The sequence below is a fragment of the Trachymyrmex septentrionalis genome, unplaced genomic scaffold (genome assembly GCF_001594115.1).
Source record: "Trachymyrmex septentrionalis isolate Tsep2-gDNA-1 unplaced genomic scaffold, Tsep1.0 scaffold75, whole genome shotgun sequence".
Taxonomy (NCBI): Eukaryota; Metazoa; Arthropoda; class Insecta; order Hymenoptera; family Formicidae; genus Trachymyrmex; species Trachymyrmex septentrionalis.
Window position 1 is genome coordinate 223,567 of NW_017305938.1, and position 20,237 is coordinate 243,803.

Below are 20,237 nucleotides of genomic sequence, written 5' to 3' on the forward strand. Positions count from 1 at the left end.
TTTAAATTAATTTCAATGTTTTTAATAATTTAATTAAATTTTCTTTTAAATTAATTTCTTTTAAATTAATTTAAAGTAACAGTTAATGCTTTTTCTTTTGATAGCATCGGAAGAGCGAGTATTGAAAAATTTGATTCGCTGTTGCATATTTTTATTGTGACAATTAAAAAAAAAAAGAGAGTGCATCGATAATAAAAATTGAAATTTATAAATATTAACAAATTTGTTCTACCGATGGACTACAAAAGCATCGCGAATCAAGTTTAATTTGCAAAACAATTTTTTTCTGTTGCAGAACATACAAGTTCTGTTATACCTATATAAAATAAACGCCGACATGTTTTTAATTAAATAACAAATGACGAACGTACAAACGTATTATTTTTTTATACGTTTTCCTCGTGCAAACTCATTTATTTCGCTTTCCAGGCGAAATATAAAATTCTTAAATAGATAATAGCACTATATATCTACTTGATAAGTTTCCGTACACACAGTGCACCGTTGTATTTGTACCATGATGTACGCTAACGTGTAATTTTCGAAGGTTATCACATATTAAATAGCACCTCTGATCAGTAGCGCGCATTGCGTACTTCTCTAGATTATCAATAATGCACAATAGCACTCTAATAATGTAGCAGAGACGTCGAAGGGCGATCGATTTCCACAATAACTTGGAAATGCAAAATTTCCCAACGTCATTTTTATTTCTCGAATTCTGTATATATAGTGCTGGAAATTTTCAGCCACCGTAATTTTTTTTCCATTTACGTACATTTGCACGATATGCCATCGAGCAGTAGAAAATGGAGATACTGAGCATGGTTTTTACTCGAGAGATATCATCGAGCAATGTCTCCGTAGCAACGATATTTCACGATAATAAAACTATCACGTAGAGTACCGTTAATCAAGCGATAAAAAATAATGGGATCCATTAAGAGATCCCTCGTTTCCCAATGTCAATGATAGATCAACCCTCTCGGGTTTTGCGTCAATTGGGATCTAAAACGATCAGGCTTAAAACGGAGAGTTTGATAGGTCGAGCGGGTTGATATTAACCAACGTTAACCAGCCATCAATCACTTGCCTCCGCCAATTTTACTCATGCATCGTGCATGCGGAGACCGTGCCCGGTCAAAGCGCCGCGAGTGAGATCAATTAACTCTCAGTTACCCGGATCGTGGCGCGCGTAACGCAAGACGCATCTTCATCGTTGTTGTCGCGTTGTTATCTCGCAGACGAGCGAGACGCTCCTAGAACTAGAGGTGGGCAAATTAATTCGAATTCGAGTCAAATCTTTTTTAAACAAACGAGGAAATGAATTTTCAAATTTACACGTATTATCGAAAAGGAAGGCCTTCCAATAAAAAATAAGATTCTTTTTAATACACTTTGTTATATAAAGTTTATTTTTTGAGTGTACCTGTAAATGGAAGGTTATTTATATTTTAAATACAATTCTTTCTCTTCTTTAATCTTTTAAATTCAAAAAAATTCGATTTGAACTTCCTTTTCGAATCCAGAAGATTCGATTCGGTTTGGTTTGACGTAAGAATTTCAAATACAATCCGATTCGTTTCCAAATATATTATCAAAGATTCGATTCGATTCAGTTCAATCTTACAAATGGTTGATTCGCCCACCTCCTCTATCTAAATCGAGACCTGCTGCTCGTCGCAACGGTGCACGAAGCCGTGTTGCTGCTGCTGTAGATGTTGCTGCTGCTGATGCTGCAGTTGCCGCTGTCATCCGCTGTTCTGTTCGGGTAGCAGTATGCTGACGGATTTGCGGTTCGCTGTGGAAACAGCATGATGGCCGTCGTTCGTTGCGGCCAGGGCAGACGTCGGTTGTGGCCGATGGGACGGCGCGACCACGCGCACCTCCGGCCTAGGTGAAGCTTCTCTCAAAGGGCTACCAACGCCTACCAGTTCCTCGGGATTCGTCGCCAGCACTGCCGATGGTCTGCAACGACCACAAAAAAAGACCATTCGCCTCCATGAATGCGCGTACGTTCGCTTCGGCCGTGTTAACCCGTCGATTCGTACTCTTTAAAATTTGGAATAGAATCTGATTCTAAAGAGTGACGAAGAGTGGTAATTAAGTTGAAGTTTCCATTGGGAATCATTTTTTTAAGAGTGAGATTTCTCTCCTCTCTCACTCTTTAGAATTAGATTCTACTCCAAAGATTTTAGAGAATAAGACGAATGTATTTCATTTCAGGGTTGCCATAAATTCCTCATTATAAAATCTATAACTTTTCCTGATTTCAAAACCGTCAAATATTTTGTTAAATGAGCAATTTAACACAGCAATGTCAATTACTACTGAAAGAAAGAATTGGCTGCTGCAACAATTTAGATGATATCGCATAGCATTTTTAATTGGCTGCAGCAGCCAATTTTTGGTTACGTTAGCCTATCCGTAATGTCAATATACGATTTCGATAAGTTAATCAAAAATTGAGTGGTTCAGTCAATTAAAAGTGCTATGATATATTTTACCATCTAAATTGTTGCAACAACCAATCTTTTCTTTCAGTGTACTTCAATTGTTAAATTGGTAGTATTCCAAAATTATGTAGATGTAATGTACGCAGATTAAACTTCTTTGAAGCTAAAAATTTAAATTTTCCAGATAATTTTACAAAATTCTCTAACTTTTCTCTGATTTCTCTATTTTCAATTCCCCTGACATTTTTCTGATTTCCAACTTTGTGGTAATCCTGATTTTTAAATTAGCTCAACCTGGGTAAATTAATCTTTTCTTTTGCTTTTATTTGCTTTTAACATTTTTCAATTTATATAATATTATATGTATTATTGATTTAATTTATTCCTTTTATAATTGCAAATTCAGTCTTTTTAAAAGAAGAAACATTAATTGATGATTTTCTAAAACAGCCCTATTCAAAATTAACTCGCGAATTAAACATTTCCCTTTCTTTATCGTCTCGTTGAGCGAGACAAAGAGAACAAAAAAAAATAAACGCTAAAGTTTTACCCAGTGACTGACTGCTCTAACATTTATTCTTATTTTCTATCTGTCTCGACAATGGAAAGGTGTTTAGCTCGCAAGCTAAATTTTGGATAAGCTTATTCTGAAGCGATCTATGGATTGAGGATTAAAAGACAACGGTAAATTCATGCATTTTAATAACTGAAGCTGTTACTTTAATATTAATTAATAAATAAATAAGAGGCTACTAAAATTTTGTCAGAATTTATCAATTTTGTATGAATTTATTGGATTATTATGTTAACTTAAATAAATAATTTCAATTTATGCTGACATTACAGACCATCTCGTTTTCTGCGGAGGCGCTTAATTTATTTCGCAAAGTGCATCGCTATCGCTATCGCTATTTATTTGACGCGTCGGAATCAAGTAAGATAAACGAAATGTTCACGTACCTGTGCTGCGGGGGTGGCGTGGGTGTTCGCGATAGAGGGAAACTGGCGACCTCCCTCGTCACCGAAAGCGATCGGATCGAGCCAAATGTTTGGTCCGGCGATAAATTGGCCCCGACGCTTTGTACTATGCCGCTACTGGAACATAGACATCGGTTAATTGCCAATTAGGCTGTTCACGGAGAGTGCACGCAGCTCTTCTGTCTCAACCCTCAAGTTCTCTCCGAATGTCTCCAAATGTGACTCAACTCGACTTTGTTCTTACGTTTCGCGGAATACAAGTGAATCACTTATTCGAGGGGTTCTGACCAACAGTAGACTAACAAGGAAAGTTCAACAACCCGTGAACTCAAATAGATTTGAAACTTCTCGCGGATATAGATTTTAGGGAACGAAGCAATCGACCCTTCAAAGAGATAAACCAATTTTCTTAAGTTCCTCCAATATCTTGGAAATCGTCTAAATTATTTGAAATTAAATCAGAAACGTTACAACTTTTTTAACAAGTATAAAACCGTAGGATTTCAAACAGTCCTTGAAGAAAATTAATTTGTGATTTCAGTTTTCTTGTATCCAATGTTGTCTAACGTGAAAAAGGACACTCGTGTATGAAAATACTCTGAAAAAAATCTTACAAAAAAACTGACGTTGTCAAACGTAATAAAGATAAGTAGAATGAGTAAGAAAAAAACTCGCTGTATTTATAATAAGCGGTTTTAGAACGCTGTAATTTGCTCGAGTATGTCAATCCTCGATTAAATATGCCTCATGATCGCGAGATGACGCATCGATTCTTTTTCTAATAGTTCTTAAGAACTTTACACTTCGTTGCTCCGGGCAAGGTTCTACTGGATCGTTACGAAGACGTGATTAATATTACACGCAAGATAACAATCATTCTCGCATTCGTACATGCACCAAAACGCGTTATTGAATCCAACTTCGATCACGCCTTCAATGGTTGCGAAAAAGGTTATACACATACTCCGATTTACGGAGGAGAACTGACTCTCCTTTATATTAAAACATGAGTAATTTCCTGTCATCGATATAAAAAGGATTCGAGGAGATTTTTTTATCGACATGAAGAAATGTGGCATGGACGGATTCTGTGCTCTTCGTATAAACGAGAGGTTCCAGGCAGGCTGTGTAAAAAAAAATCTGCAAAGGTTGACATATAAAAATTCGCGCATATATGAAGGCTTACAACAGATATATCGCTTTCTAGATGTACGAGTCATCTCTCACACTCTTTCTGATTCTCCCTCGTCGCGCTGTTAACATTTGTCAAGTGATGAAAAGTCTTCTGAATTTAAGAATGAAGCTGATCGATAACTTTGAAATGGTACGGGGACTATAGACGTACCTACGCATTCAATTTGCCTCTACACGCGAGGCATCTGTGCCCTTCGTTGACGTGAAAAGAACGCCTCGTTCTTGTCCCACGTTCTATTAAGAATTGCGACTATTTTAAGGATTAAAACGCTACCATGAGTTAAATGGTATAAATGACTTTTTCATGGAATTTTTCTAACTGTGACTAAAACGCTAGATACACTGTTAGATATCAATGAAACATTGGACATCCAATCCCTTGAGTTAAATAACATTTTATTATTTTTAACTTCTACGTATATATCAAAATGTAAATCAATCTATCCTTTTTAGTTATTTATTTTAACGTTATAAATTTAACAATGTACGCGGAACTGTATATTATCCGTTAAAAATATCGTGTCGGAGGTGTAGAATGGGATATCCTAAAAAATATCCCATACACACACACTTTCAGGAAAAAATATGTGTATCATCATTGCTGACTAAGTTAAAAGTTTGATTAATCTGTTCTTTATAATATTTTTGTTTTATAAAAATACTGCTTTTTTTTCTATTTTCAACGTTAAATATTTCACACGCACATATTGTAAGATACTTCCTGGTCAAGATTCTTATGGAAGAATAAAGAATATATTTGTCACAAAAAAAACTTACCAACTGCATTTGACTCTTATAGTCCTTTACTTTATCTTTTTGTCATACTTTAAAATAATAGAATGAAAATCATAACTATATATATTATTTAAATATTATTTAATATTAAATATAAAAATCTATTTATAAAACTAAATAAATATAATATATAGAACTAAATACAATTACTTCTTATGTGTATTTTATGTGTATTTTAATTGCAAAAAACTATAGCTTAATTCAGTTTCATTATTTAGTACAAAAGTTATTAATGTGTATAAATAATATTTTAACGGAACATTTTTTAATCAATTTTCTAAATTAATTTACGCAAATTTTTTATAACAAATGCATAAGGATAAAGTACATCATATAATGCGTATAAAAGTATTTACCAGTATATAGTGTTGATTGACAAAACATGTCTACTTATCTCATTAATATAAATACGTATGTATAGCGTGTCTTGCTTTCGTGCCACGGGAATTCGTGAAATGATTATTGGACGACAGGACAGGAAATAGTTGATCAAAGTGGATGATTATCGATATTGCAGCAGAGGCTCTGGATGCTTTAAGAGATGCTATGAATTATTCATTCAGACCCGACCGGGCATGTCGAAGTTATATCCGACAAACTCGCTATTCCGCTCGCATTCGCTGAGCTCGCAAACTTTTCGGTAAGATCGGTTTTCTCGCAAAAGGATATTGATGAGAGGTCTAGAAAGACTTCCGTCGAATAACGAAAAAGAAAGTTTTGTAAATGAAAAAGTTTAGTTGCTAGCAAATGCGGAGATTTACATTTTTACGAAAATTAAAATTTATTATTTATTTATTTATTTACATATGTATGGACGTATCTAATACATTTTGAGACTGAAAGCATACAATTTTTTAAGAGGATATTTAAAACATAACGTTGAACAGCAAGTTTGATATATGTTGATAATTCTGAGTAAATTAGCTTCATTTATGCTTAATAACTGTGCGGTTAATGACGTCTTCTATATTGTAAAAAGAAAGAGCTTTCTCTTGGGGTTCTCTTGTTTTTATTTCATTTATATATAGTAATACATTCATTCTATAGTCAGCACCAGCCATTGTACAAAAAATTATAGGGCGTTTATCTCGTTGCTTTGCATTATTTTTACAGCTTAATCTTGAGCAGCGTAAAACATTATATCTGCGTAGGCCCTAGAATATTTAAAAAAAAAAAAATGAGAGAGAAAAAACTTCGTACATGTTATTATGATAAATACTTTACGTTGTATATGATTAGAATACTTGAAATATTGCTTTAGACTTTATTTTGTGAATTCATATATTATATTTATATAAAAAATTTGCAAATATAGAAACATAATATTAGTCTTACAAAGTTTTCACAACAAAGTGATATTAAAAAGTTTCTGCTGAATCACTTTCATGATATATATTAAACTGGAATTACATTACAGCCGGAAATGACTGTAATTGTTATAATGAGTGTAGAGTCACAACTAAAAGTTAAAAACTTATTGATGTCTAAGAGCAAAATTACTAAAAACAAATAAATAAATTTTTAATGGACCAATAAGTTTTCTAGTTTATTGTTTCTAGCATTGATTATTGAATAAGAAATAAACACGGTATTATAACTTACATACGATATTATAACATACATGCATACACACACACACACACACACACACACACATAAATAATGTATATATAACATGACATATGAAATATAATGCTGCAAATACACCTCCAGCTATTTCATTTTTCACACAATACTAATTGTTATTACATTGTGACACGTAATAAAAAATGATTATATAAATAAAAAAGGAAGCTTTAATCATCTTTCCTTCATCAATTATCGTGCGACATTACTTTAATATCAAATGCAATAGCTGTATTGCTATTGTCACTCTTTTAATTAAAAAAAAAAGCAATTGAATAAATATTACAGAAAAGCATTTCTTCACAAAGACACTAAGTAATTATATGGAAAATTGGATCCCCGTGAAACGAGATTAGTTTTCATATATAATATAGCTTATAATTGAACAAACGATATAAATACAAAGTTCAATAATAACAGGTAATATTTGAATACATGGTATATCAAAGGCATAAAACTTGTACTCATGGAACATTTTTAATAATGATAACTTAAAAATTAATTATTATTAACTTTGTGTCTGTGACATCTCTTGTTCACTATTTTATAAGTTAAATATATATGAAAATTGATTTTCACCGAGACCCAATTTTCCATTAATTAATGAGAAATTTTTTAATAATTTAAGAACAAGTTTAAACAAATATACATTCTTTAAGTGCTTATGTAATATAACTGTGAATTTATTAAATACATATTTATTGATAGATTGATTGTCAAATGCAATATGCAATAAATAAAAAATGTCTTACAAAAATGATTTTTTTTTTGACTAGTCATGATAATTATAAAAGAGTCATTTATTTCATCGGTCACGTATTTCTAGTTCTTACGAAAATAAAGGAATCAATATGACAACTGACGTATGTAGCAAGAAATTGCAATAGATCAGCAATAAATTAAAACGTACGTTGATTATTGCCGGCTATGAACTTTCATATGGCTTACATTACTGAGCTATGTTTGTCTCATAGCTGGATATAATGCTCGATAAAATATGTATTAAAACCTATTTTAAGTGAACATGGCCTTTACGCGAATGACAAGCGGTGTCGCTGCTATATCGAAAATGGAACTTTGCAATCTTCCGCGAATTTACATAATTAGAGAATCTTTGGTATCGCTATTATTTATTATTTCCTATTATTAATTATTTCCTCTAATGTTTCTCTGGTAAAAAAAAACTTAATTCATATTTAATTTCATTCGAGAAAACAACGCAGAAAAATAACTGGCTCCGAGTTCGATAAAAGTTTAACTTAAAATTGATTTATAAAAAAAAAAAAAAACAGAAAATAATATGACAGAATCGATAAATACGCAATGTTTCTAAATTTGGATACCAAACTTCAATAACATGTCCTATTTTTACACTCATTGTCAGAATTAATGACATTTATAGTGATTTATATTATCCGTTATATATAATAGTTTGAAATCCCTCGGTTTTGCCAAACTTTGACATTAATAAATCGAATCTCGGTATTACGTATGTCACCGAAAGTGACACATAAAACGTATATTATGACGTATATTAGAGGATGAGCTATACTCACCTGACGGAGCCTGAAGTTACTAGGAAAGGCATGGGCGTCGGGCACGGGCTCAAAGGCGAGCTGCTCACGGAGCTGCGAGTGCTGCTCAAAACGGAGTGTGGACATTGCGGCGGGCCTACGTGCGGTCCTCCCGTACCGCTTCCGCCTTTGTTAGACGTGCGACCTTTCAGGCACGGGATCTTCGGCCATCCGCTTACGTCCTTGCCAGATACCCCTGAAACAACACACGTCTCATTGATTATTTTAGGAGCACTAGCGCCGAAAACAGACGCACCGATGAAACATCAGCAGCGAATCGTTTAACTAATTAGTATCAATTTACATATATACTTCCAATTTTTTGAAAAATTCAAAGCAAACTTTTTGTTAAACACTGAAAAAAAAAAAGTGATGTTTTAACAGTATTATTTTAATTAAAAATAATCTTGTTGATTTATAACAACAGTATTAATAAAATAAATAAAATTTTATTAAAACAAGAGCATAAATATTTGTTTCTATTAATAATGTTGTTGAATTAAATAAAATTAATTAATTAAAATAATGCTGTTAATATATTTTTTTTTTTCAGTGTAAAAATATTCTTCAAGTTCTTAACAATCTGAGAATTTTTGATCAATAGAGTTTAAAAAAAATTATATAACGCATTTTTCATTCAGTTAGAAATTTAGTTTAAAAGTTTACTTCAACGAGGATTTTATTTGAGGTTTATTTATCCCTTAGATAGGATAATTCTGGCAAATACGCCACAGAAGTCGGAAAAAATAGAAGGAGTGGGGGTAATTTTCCCGCAACTACTCTGTTACATGCCTTTATGTTATATTAGTATTGTGTTATGATTTCAGTTTCTTACTGTTAATATTAATAAAATTATTGTTTTAGTAGTGTTTGAATCAATTTGTCACTGTAATAAGTAGGACCATTATAAACTATAATCTACATAAAATAATTACTATATATGCGTGTAAAAGGCTTAGCGATTATTTCATGATGCATAGTATAAGTATAAAGGAGTAGCAAAGCATATCGTATAGCAAAATATAAGTGTATGTTCTGTGTTTAGTTGTATTCTTTGTTTAGTTTATTGCTCGTATATCTCACCTGTTTGGAATATATGGCATTTTTAACGGATGGGATTTATGCCCAAAGCATACAAAGTGCGCAGATTGGATTCAGTGCACTAAATGCAATAAACACATTACATGAAATATGTACCTCATGTAGTAACATTTGTAATATATATAGGAAGATTGTAATTATTATCTATTGCTTCATATACATATTTATTCCTTAATAAAACTTTGTAAACATATTTTATAAGTTATTGTATCACTTTACGTCTTATCTATAAGCATTATTTGTAAATTTTTCATGAGTCGTACATATCCCCTCTCCCCCTTTATAAATAATTACACATCCCATTTCTATGAGATATACAGCAAAAATGCAAGGGGTTGAAAAGTTCTTTTTTTAATACGAAAAATAAGTATCTCGGATTTCTAATATTTTTTTCATAGTAGTAGACAGTACAAAGTTTTCACTGATATAGTTCATTTATCTTAAAAATGGTAAATAATACTTAATAAATTAAATTTTTGCTAGGTGCAGCTTATATACTGGAGTTACCCTACATAAATTTAAATAGATAGTTATAAAGAACGTAACAATTAATGTTATACAAAAACATTGATTGCAAACAATCTATTTATAAATTTTTATTTGGTACTTTGGAACGCATTGTATATACATAAATATACAGATTATAATAGATTATGCTTTGCGACAAAATATATTCTGCGTCTAAAAGCGTATCGTAATAAAAAAGTTGTTGATATTTTTAACTATCTCAGTCATTATAAACAGAAAGTTTTTACTTCTATTTTAATAAGCTGTATGTAGCATTTCAAAAACGTAAATTTTTTTATTTAACTTTAAATTGCGTGTGCATAAAAACTTTTAGAGAATAATATGATAAAGAAGGAATATATTACATTAATGATGAACTTATATTCAATTGTTCATCAAAAACTCTTGAGAGTTTAAATTAATTAAAAAATGTAGAAAATAAATGCTTTATTATAGTATTTTTAATCATTTAGGGCCGGTTGTTCCGTCTTTAGATAAACTATGTGATAATTTACTTTTATTAATTAATTTTATTAATTAATTTTACTATTGGATAAACAAAAGAGTAAAAGAGTAAAACATAAGAGAGTAAGAGAGTAAATGAGCTGAAGTTTACCGAAAGATCCTCTTAATATTGTGTTAAGGGGATCCTAAGAGCGAACCTCGAAGTCCGATATCACCGGAGGTCTTTGTTTTTAAAGCGTATCGACATGTCTTTATGTACCACCATACCAATATCTCAATATATAATACACATAGTCGTACTTTTGTATAACAATTTTTGGTGTAACAAAAAATAAGAAAAAGATGCGATACAGCGTCTAAGTTTAATTTTAAAAACTTGACGTTATTTATTCGTGCAAACTACGTATTTGTGGATTACTATTTCGTAAGTATAGGTTGCAAAACTTTCAAATCAAGCAAATGTTGTCACGACTTGACAGCTTGAGACGTCATGTTACACTAAGAAATGATAAAAAATATATCAATTCGAAATTTTTGATCGTTCTCGGCATAAACTCCACTTCACATGTATTAATGCGTATACTTTAATCCTGGAAAAAGATTTTCGAATCTGTGAAAGAAAATAAAAAGTATTTGTTATACAAAAATTATATGATTTAATCGGTAATACAGACGGCTTTAGGACTCCCTTAATACTTTAATTTATAATTAATATAATCTATATATATATATATATAATATTATATTTTATCAATTTATCAATTTAATCTATACACGCGCGCGCGCGCGCACGTGGTGTGTATTTTTCTTTCACGTAGAAAAAAAATTTAACTGAAATAAATCAAAGAAAGTTCCGTTGCAACAAAAATTTGCAAGAAAAATATATACAGTGAAAGAAAAGATTGACTGAATATGGCATAATATTTTTAATTAGTTGCAGCAGCCAATTTTTGATTGCGTTAGTCAATCGAAATTCTGTATTGACATTGCGAATAGGCTAACGCAAAAATTGGCTGCTGCAACCAAGAATTGGCTGCTACAATCAACTAAAAATGCTATGCCATATTTTACCATCTAATTTGCTGCAACAATTTTTTTTTTTTCAGTAAAGGACTTTAATTCTTGCGTGATTTTTCTTTTCAATATTATCTCAAGAATCATTATGAGATAATCATATCGGTATGCACGTTTATCATGAACACTAAACGGGAAATGTTGAACTCTCCTCCTGTATTGATAGCATTATTGCAGTGTCAAGATAATGGGGTGTTTAGTATGTAAAGGGGAGCTTTCGCGACCTCTTTCGAATCCACCGCGATTTGAATATACACAGCACGGTAGTGATTTGCCGAAGTGATACGAGATTCTCTTGGTTATTTAGATTTCCGTCATGAGATAGAAACCAAACATATCTCGTATTAGCAGATGGAATGATTGTGTCTTCATTACATAGACAGCAACTAGATTCGCTCTTCGTTTGATACTCTCTTTGTTATGGAGAGTTCTAAATAACGCATGTCATCGTTCGACGAAATGAAATAAAAATTCGAATCACGTTTCGTATTGTTGGGACACGATTATTTAAAATGCCGTTATCAGCGAACATCCGACTATTTTTGCAGTGACTGTTGGATGAGACTGTTGGATTGGATGGGAAGATCTTTAAATATCGATTAAACGTCACGTGTAAAAAAATATATAATAAAAAACAATTTGCAAATGGATTTCTGAAACCTCTGTCAAGTTACCATCCCTACCACTAAAAATCAGAATAAGATAGCAAAGGTAAGTGCTAATTTAGTGCTAATTGAGTACTCTATTCCTGATTCTAGTGCTTAAGTTACTTAGCAGGAATCTGCGTTTAAAGATGAGAATACTGGATTTAACACACAATCCGAACAAAATTTAAAAAAATAAATGTCACAAAATATTAAGCTCTTTAAGTACTTTTAAATGTTCCAATTTTAATACTAAAATCGCTGTTGTGTCATTTTTTATCCATCTGATAGTTTTTTTTTTCCAATTAATGGATTTACACGTGGAACTTTAGATTTACATTTTTGTGACTTTTCGCAAATAGTTATAATTAATTACAAGTAATTTTACTTTTATGGTGACAACCCTCCCTCGTAAAAAGCCAAATTTATCTTAAACCGCAATTGGATTAATTTAGACTCGCAGTTCTAGTGTTAAAAGATATTTTACGTTTGTTTGTTTTAACGCTCGATAACTTAGAGGTGCTTTTTCAACGATAACTGTAACCAAAATTAAATGTTGTATATCTTATAGGAGCCCAAAATTAGGAAATAATGTAACACTAGAACCACAATCCTCTGTGTTAATTTTAAAAGATACTTTATTGTTATTCGTATATTATTATGACTGCTTCTTTGACTTGTATTTTCTAAGTTTAGAAATATAAAAATTAACACAGAAGCTCACAATTTCGATATTAAACAATTTCTTGATTTTGGTAGTTCTAAGATATACAATCTCTGTTCACTTTTTATCGTCAAAAATTCTTAAGTTACCAAGTCTTTTTAAACAAATAAGAGTAGAATATCTTTTAAAATTGAGATACATATAATAGAAGCACAAAGAGCATTTAATCATTTTTTTTTTCTTTATTTAAATATTATACTTTTATATTTATCGTATTTTGATCTAAAAGTTAGAAATTAAAATACTAAATTAACACGTAATTAGCACTTAACTTTTGATATATACTTTGTTCCATTTTCATTGGTAACAACTTGACAAAGGTTTCTAAAATATAGATTTAATAGACGTTCTAACGTTAGCATGATTAAAAAAAATCAACTCTATGCCACTGAAGAAGAAATTCAAATGAAGAATGTAAAATTATCAGAATATATTTATAATACAAGGAACATGTGAAAACATTCTTGAAATTTTGAATTCTTTGTTTTAACGCGCAGTGTAATTTGGCAAAATTTATTACGTATGAAATTCAGGAAAGCTCATTGGGCATTCCCGGGATCACGATTGCTCGCCAATTAAATTCTAGCTGCCTTCCAACGTCAACGTTGGATAATTCAGACAGGAAGGAAGCCGCTGAAACAGTGCAATGCGGTGGACAAGTACAAGCATGGAATTTGTAACGCGGTCGGATTGTCGACTCGAGAGCCTGCATAGAGCGTGGAATACTCTGTTCTGCAATTCGCTCTTCCAACAATGGAGATCAGCCCATACCAACAAAGCCTGTGACCAAACATTTCGTTCCCAGCTATCTACACTTCACGCGTACGCGTATAAGCGCGAAAAAAATTGATAACTGTTGCCAAACGCATGACTACACGGTGATGTCGTAACATCCCGACGAGACAAGAAAAAGTCGATGAATAGATGATGCTGTGTAACGGCTGTCGGTACTCTTCCTCTTCATAAAATGTAAAGTCATTTTATTACGATCAAATTATTTCATATACCGGTAATTTGAAACATTTATGTAAATATTTTCAAATATTAATTTATATAGATGATAAATATCAGTGATAAACATTTACATTAATATATTTTCAAATGATAAATTTATTAGATTAATAAAATATGTGTGATAATTTTCTAATAAATATTGAGATATTTGAAGACAACTATTTTTTCCTTTGCACACATATTTTTATACTGACTAAAAATATAATAACCTATTATCTCTAGAAGCTTTTTTCTGGTATAATGACCCGAGTTAGCAAATCAACTTTAATATCAAAATGTGATAGATTACCGTGAAGTAAACGAAATTCTAGCTTCCTCGTACTCTCTAAACGCAAATGTCTAATATTATAAGGTAAAAGGTTACGGAGATTAGTGCTAAGAAGATTAATTTTTCCTTCCAGGAAATTAAATACAAAATCTTTTAGATAACGAAGACGGACGTAGGATTAAAAAGGTTTCAAGAGAACTTTGAAGATACAAAATAATATTGTAAATATCAATAACAAAATTAGTAATCGGTTATTCCAAAGTAATTGTTAAACCAAAATCCAATATTTTACTTAACGATTCAGTAACAATTATCAGTAAATGCTAGTAGTACAGTATTATCAAGTTACAATCCAATCCCATACGCTTAACGATTTCAATTATCCTCCCTTGGTCATTCATTATTTTTATAGCATCTGCAGAACAAAAGCTTCCGAACTAAATTATTTATCGGCGGGTAAGGATGTATGAGCATGAATGTTTGTGCCATGCCTAGCCGTCGCCGCGTCGCCATCGTACAGTCGTCGTGCAAGAATCGTTTAATCTCGAAGTCAATAGCCGTCACTCTACTTCCGTCAGAATTTCTCGGGCTTCACAAAGCTAGACAATAGCAGAAAAGAATGACGCAGCGGCGGGCTAGTGGATATTGCACCATCGTGTCGTAGGTACAAATCGCGCGGGCGATAAGAGGGAAAGAAGAAGTCACAATCCGGAGGGCCGAAAGTATCGGAAAACCGTTCGATATTCGTCTCGGGATGAGGTCTTTCAAGTACAGAGAGTTTCGTCATGGGAGGACGAAGAGAAGAAGATGAGACGACGAGGCCTGCAAGCGACAGTCCACTGGGATTTGTTCCTAACCAACGTCCAGACTCTCAATAAACTCGCGGTAAACCGCCAATCGATCACCACCATCCACAATATCTATGGATGTTTCAGACTTACCGTTTCCTTTTTTCTAATTGAGCGATCGAAGTAAGAGAAACGACGGTTATTTCAATCCCGTTGTTAGATTGAAAAAATTAAAATTGGCTTAGACAAATGAGGTCAATTGCTTTTAAAAAATATCAAGATCTATTTTAAAAAGAGATCTTGAGAAGAATGAAAAAGAAATAGAAAAACAGATTCTCCGTGCAGATACTCTTACATGTATTACGCATTATATTTATTTCACTTTGCACAATTTTTATATAGGGCAACAACATTTTTTTGTTAATAAATTCATAGCTCCTTTTGTTCTAAGGAATTTAATATCTATCTTTTTGGCAGATTTTTTTCTTACATGTTAATTTGACACATGCGCGCAATTTGGAGAAAATCATAGAAGTCGAATTGCAACACATACGCCTGCAGGTATACAGTATCAAAATAACATCATTTGGACTCTAATTAACTGACTGACATAGTTCATTGGAATAGGTCAAAGGAAGTCAAAGGTGGTATATTCTATGATTCAGTGGCGGTCAGCATTTTAATTGGCTGACCGGGCATCGCCGAAACATGAGGACGACCTACTTTTAGCAAAGGCCAAGACTATCAGCCGACTAGCTCGTCGCTGCGCTATGCCATATTAATCAATCTCTCTCTCTCCTTCCGTTATCTTTGACCGCGTCAGGGTTAGCGTGCCTTGCAGTGCACGATAAACCTGACCTTTCAACAAAATAAAATATCTCATCAGATCTGACGATTGCACAGTTGAGCGATGCGACGAAACGCGTCCCCGTGGAAGATCAATCGGCGTTTAACGGCAATCTGATAAATCGCGAACCATTTGCAAAATATGCTCGAATGCCAGTGAAATTAATGCAGCCTCTCGGAAAAGTAGGATGGGCGGGTAACAACGCTGACCGCCAATTCTATTCCCTGTGGAGCATATACGCTACGCATTTGTGGAAAATGGAGTCAAATGTTCAGGATGGAATTATACGTTTCATTGACGTAGGTTTTTTTTAGTCAGTTGTATAATTTACGTCACCCCTTTTATGGATTTTTCGATCAAAATGTGGAGGCGGTATCTTCTCTCGGCAAAAATGTGAAGAATTACTTTTGGATTGTAGAGAATTAAGAATCCTTTCCAGAGCAGCTGAGCTTTAGAAGCTAAAAATGAGAAGCTAGCAAAATTTTTTTCCTTAAAATCTAGAGAAAAAGTTGAAAATAATAATTTCAAAAGGCTAATTAATAGATCCAACTTATGAAGATATAATGTAAAAGATATTAAATGTAAAAGGTATTAAATGTAAAAGATTGTAGACTGTAAAAGATTATGACTTTTGCCTAGTTTTTCTTTCTCTAGATAAATAATTTTTAAACATTATTCTCTTAAAAGTTTACTGTAAATGTTACAATTAACAGTACAATTACAGTAAATGTTACATTACTTAAAAATAGTTATTTTCTTATTATGTTATTATAATTGTATTAAAAGAGCTTTTTTTAAGCTTCCTCGTGTGCGGTTATCCGACCTTTATTTATGGTTAAAATTCACTGATGTATTATGGTTTATCATCTAGTATAATAGAGCCTTATCATGTAGGTAGCATCGTGTAATCTCTGACATAGGTATTACCTTTTTAAAGAATATAATAATGCAGAATATCTATATATTGTATGCGGCAATTTAATTACAATACAACGCTACAATTAATATTGTAATTAACAGAATATCAGAGCGGCTTAATTAATGAAATGTAATTGCAAAAAGTCATTTAAAAATATAAAATTATAATGAATAATGAACGTTAAAGTTGCATTTTCACATATATGTCTAATTAGTCTAGTTTGTTCAATTTAAAGCTATGCTTTTACAGAACTGTAAAGTTCTCTATAATCGAAAAGCAAATTTTTACCGAGAAAATACCACCTCCGCATTTTATTGTTCGAAAAATCCGCAAGTGAAAAGAGTGACGTACAACGTAAATTATATAACTGACCAGGAAATCTACGTCGATGAAACCTCTGACGGTTATATTCATACGAGACAGTTCTCTTCGCACTTAAGCATTTTGTCGTCATATTACTGTTCTCTCTCTCTCTCTCTCTCTCTCTCTCTCTCTCTCTCTCTCTCTCATACGCCTATCTACGCGCCCACGGAAAACCTTCCGATACTTGAAGAACTGGAGAAAGTTGTAAGTCATGTGAGTGGGTGCCGCGGGTACGCAGACATAGAAGAAACAAACTGTATCGACGGAAGCAACGTTTATACACGCGGCCCTGAGAACACGGCTGCAACATCTGTCGTCTAATTGTAAATTGTGGAACACCGTCCGTGTCCGCACCTGCATTGTATTTTAAATATTGAAACAACAGAACATTTTTCCACGCGCCAAACGATTACGAAACAATTTGTGCGTGCTGTATCATCTTGAGGACAGCTCCTTTCAATGTCTCTTTTTCATTATTTTTAGTACGTAGTACATTAATGCACGTTTCAAGTTTGTATATTTCTCCGTCCAACAATTCTATTTACCAAAAATTAATGGCTGGCGTGAGTTTATTACGTTCGTTTTGTGAATTCAAATAAGCAGTCCACAGCATAATTCTATAATTAATATTGAATAAAGCAAATTGAAAAGATTACAATTGCGATTAGGGTGAGATTTATGATCGCAATATAGAAACTGAAGGGTTAATTACAGCCTAAGAAAAGTCAATTATATTCCAAAAGCTTTTGCTCTCTAATTAACTCTTCTATGTCTACTTGACTTAATATTAGCGATTCACCTCACGATAGCATTATATATATAGCCCGAGATTATTTGTTTGTTTTGCATGATACATAGTTATTAAGATTTTATTAAAACAAATTGAATTTGACTTCTATATACAAGAACAGGAGTCAAATTAACACAAACATCCCTATTTTGAAAATATCGCAAATTTTTACATTTGCGTTTCCTTAAACGACTGATGCATATGTACTAACAATAAGTTAAATCAGGAGTAACTAAGAGCTAATGAAATCGCAAATCAGTTTACGAGCGGAATACCCTTGCGAAGATCTAAGAAAGCGCGCTTGCCATCAGAGACCTTCCTCGATAATAATAACCGTCGCCGTTTATCTTCAGTGACGTTCATAAACGCCGGTAAAATACGAAATGCGATTAGGCGGAGGGGCAAAGTGCGGTAACGACATTATCCGACGTTGCCTTAGTGTATTTGTTAAGAGAGGCGGAATAGAGAGGGATAAAACGGAGAAGACCGACATTCAGGAAGGAGGAAGAACGAGATATGGACGTACGAGGAGGAGGAAGAGGAGCAGGATCGAGGGCAGCAGATGTCATGGACCCTGCGCGACCCATTTTACCCTGTCCTGTATAAACTAGCTCGCTAATGCTGTTACTAAACCACCATCGACGACGTTCAGCGACGCCCACCGTCGCTGACCCCGGTTGGCAGTAAAGCAACCAATGATATGTCGATAATCTTCACCATTACTGCATCGCCCAATGCAGCCCCATTCATTCTGAAGATCGCATTGTATCGTTTATTATTGACATCTTTACTTAGACGTTTGTGTTTCACAAAATATATAAATATAATATAGAGAGTGCGATACGAATCAATATCTACGAAAGAACTAAATTCGGAATATACCGTTACGCAAATTTTATTTCAAAAACAGGATGTCGATTTCTGAATTAAAAAGAGAATAGTCTATATTCTTCCCGAAAGCGTCATCTATGACGAAAGTTGTTTTTGCATATTGATTATTGATGTAAGTTTTTATAATTCTGCACGGAAAAAAATATTTAATTGAATTAACTGGACTCTGATGGAAAATGAATCCAGAATTCTGATTGTATCTACTAGATATTTCTGATTAAATTTACGAAAATTTTAGTAGATTTAACCAGAAAATTCTAAATTAAATATTAGTTATTAAAATTAAAATTCTACTAAATTTAATCAAAATTTTAAATCATTCATTTTCCATCAGAATTCCAGTTAATTCAACCGAATATCTTTCTTCGTATGTGGAAATTTTAAGCATTAGTACACACGATGTCATTCGTATCCTGCGCATTTCTTTTCTTTGAAATACTGCTATACTTAGATAAAAATAATGGTCTCTATCCTTTTCTTTTTTTTTTAAATAACTTTATAAATATAATACTTTCTAAAAATGTTAAAATACACGTAAGAATCACTTATAATTTTTCTATATTTGTAAAAATAATAAAAATTAGAACACGGACAGAACAATCCATAATATGTAGTAAAAAACCAAAAAAACATCGTTCGTATTAAGAATTAAGAGAATGATATGACGAAATTATCGACATTACAGATTAAAAAGTCCTTCGAATTGGTTTTACAGAATAGAAAATCTTTTCACATGTGTAAAGTACACATCGAATCAACTTCGGGATATTCAACTTAAACTTAAAGAAACAAAAAATTAAAAAATTATGTACATATAATTTTTTCACTTTTTCCGTTTTTTTAAGTTTCAGTATAGAGGTTTATTCGCGTGTATTTAACACAACACAAATTTAAATATAATACATATATAAAAGGTTTCAATTCGAAGAACTTTTTAACCTGTAATGCCGGTAATTCCGTGTTAACACCATATTAATAATCTTAGAAATTTTTCGAAAAATTTCATTCGTATAGAATATGTTACATACATATATAGGAAACTGTACACCGATTCTTGCTTCGATTTTTCGTAGAAGGAGTATCGATCGCACAAATGAATCCTGCCACATAAAAAACGCACTCAATTGCGTCATGAGAGGCGACTTGTAGATGTCGATTGAAATTCACCTTGTGGTCATTTCGTCTTCCCGCCCCCCTCTCCACCCCTCCCTCCTCCCCC

General features: G+C 32.6%; 1 protein-coding gene across 4 annotated transcripts in view; it reads right to left on the reverse strand.

The window, feature by feature from the left end:
* Window positions 1-1,476: 1,476 nt before the first annotated feature.
* The window catches only part of LOC108754079, a 93,740-nt gene continuing 74,979 nt past the window's right edge, over window positions 1,477-20,237 (reverse strand). For 3 of the 4 annotated variants that reach the window (XM_018496126.1, XM_018496128.1, XM_018496129.1), the window contains exons 4-6: window positions 8,606-8,819; window positions 3,417-3,551; window positions 1,477-1,968 (exon numbers count right to left, since the gene is read on the reverse strand). In XM_018496126.1, coding sequence (XP_018351628.1) covers window positions 1,752-1,968; window positions 3,417-3,551; window positions 8,606-8,819 — 566 coding nt within the window. In that variant the 3' untranslated portion in view covers window positions 1,477-1,751. The remainder of the gene's footprint in view (window positions 1,969-3,416; window positions 3,552-8,605; window positions 8,820-20,237) is intronic. The other variant, XM_018496127.1, reaches the window with a different exon arrangement.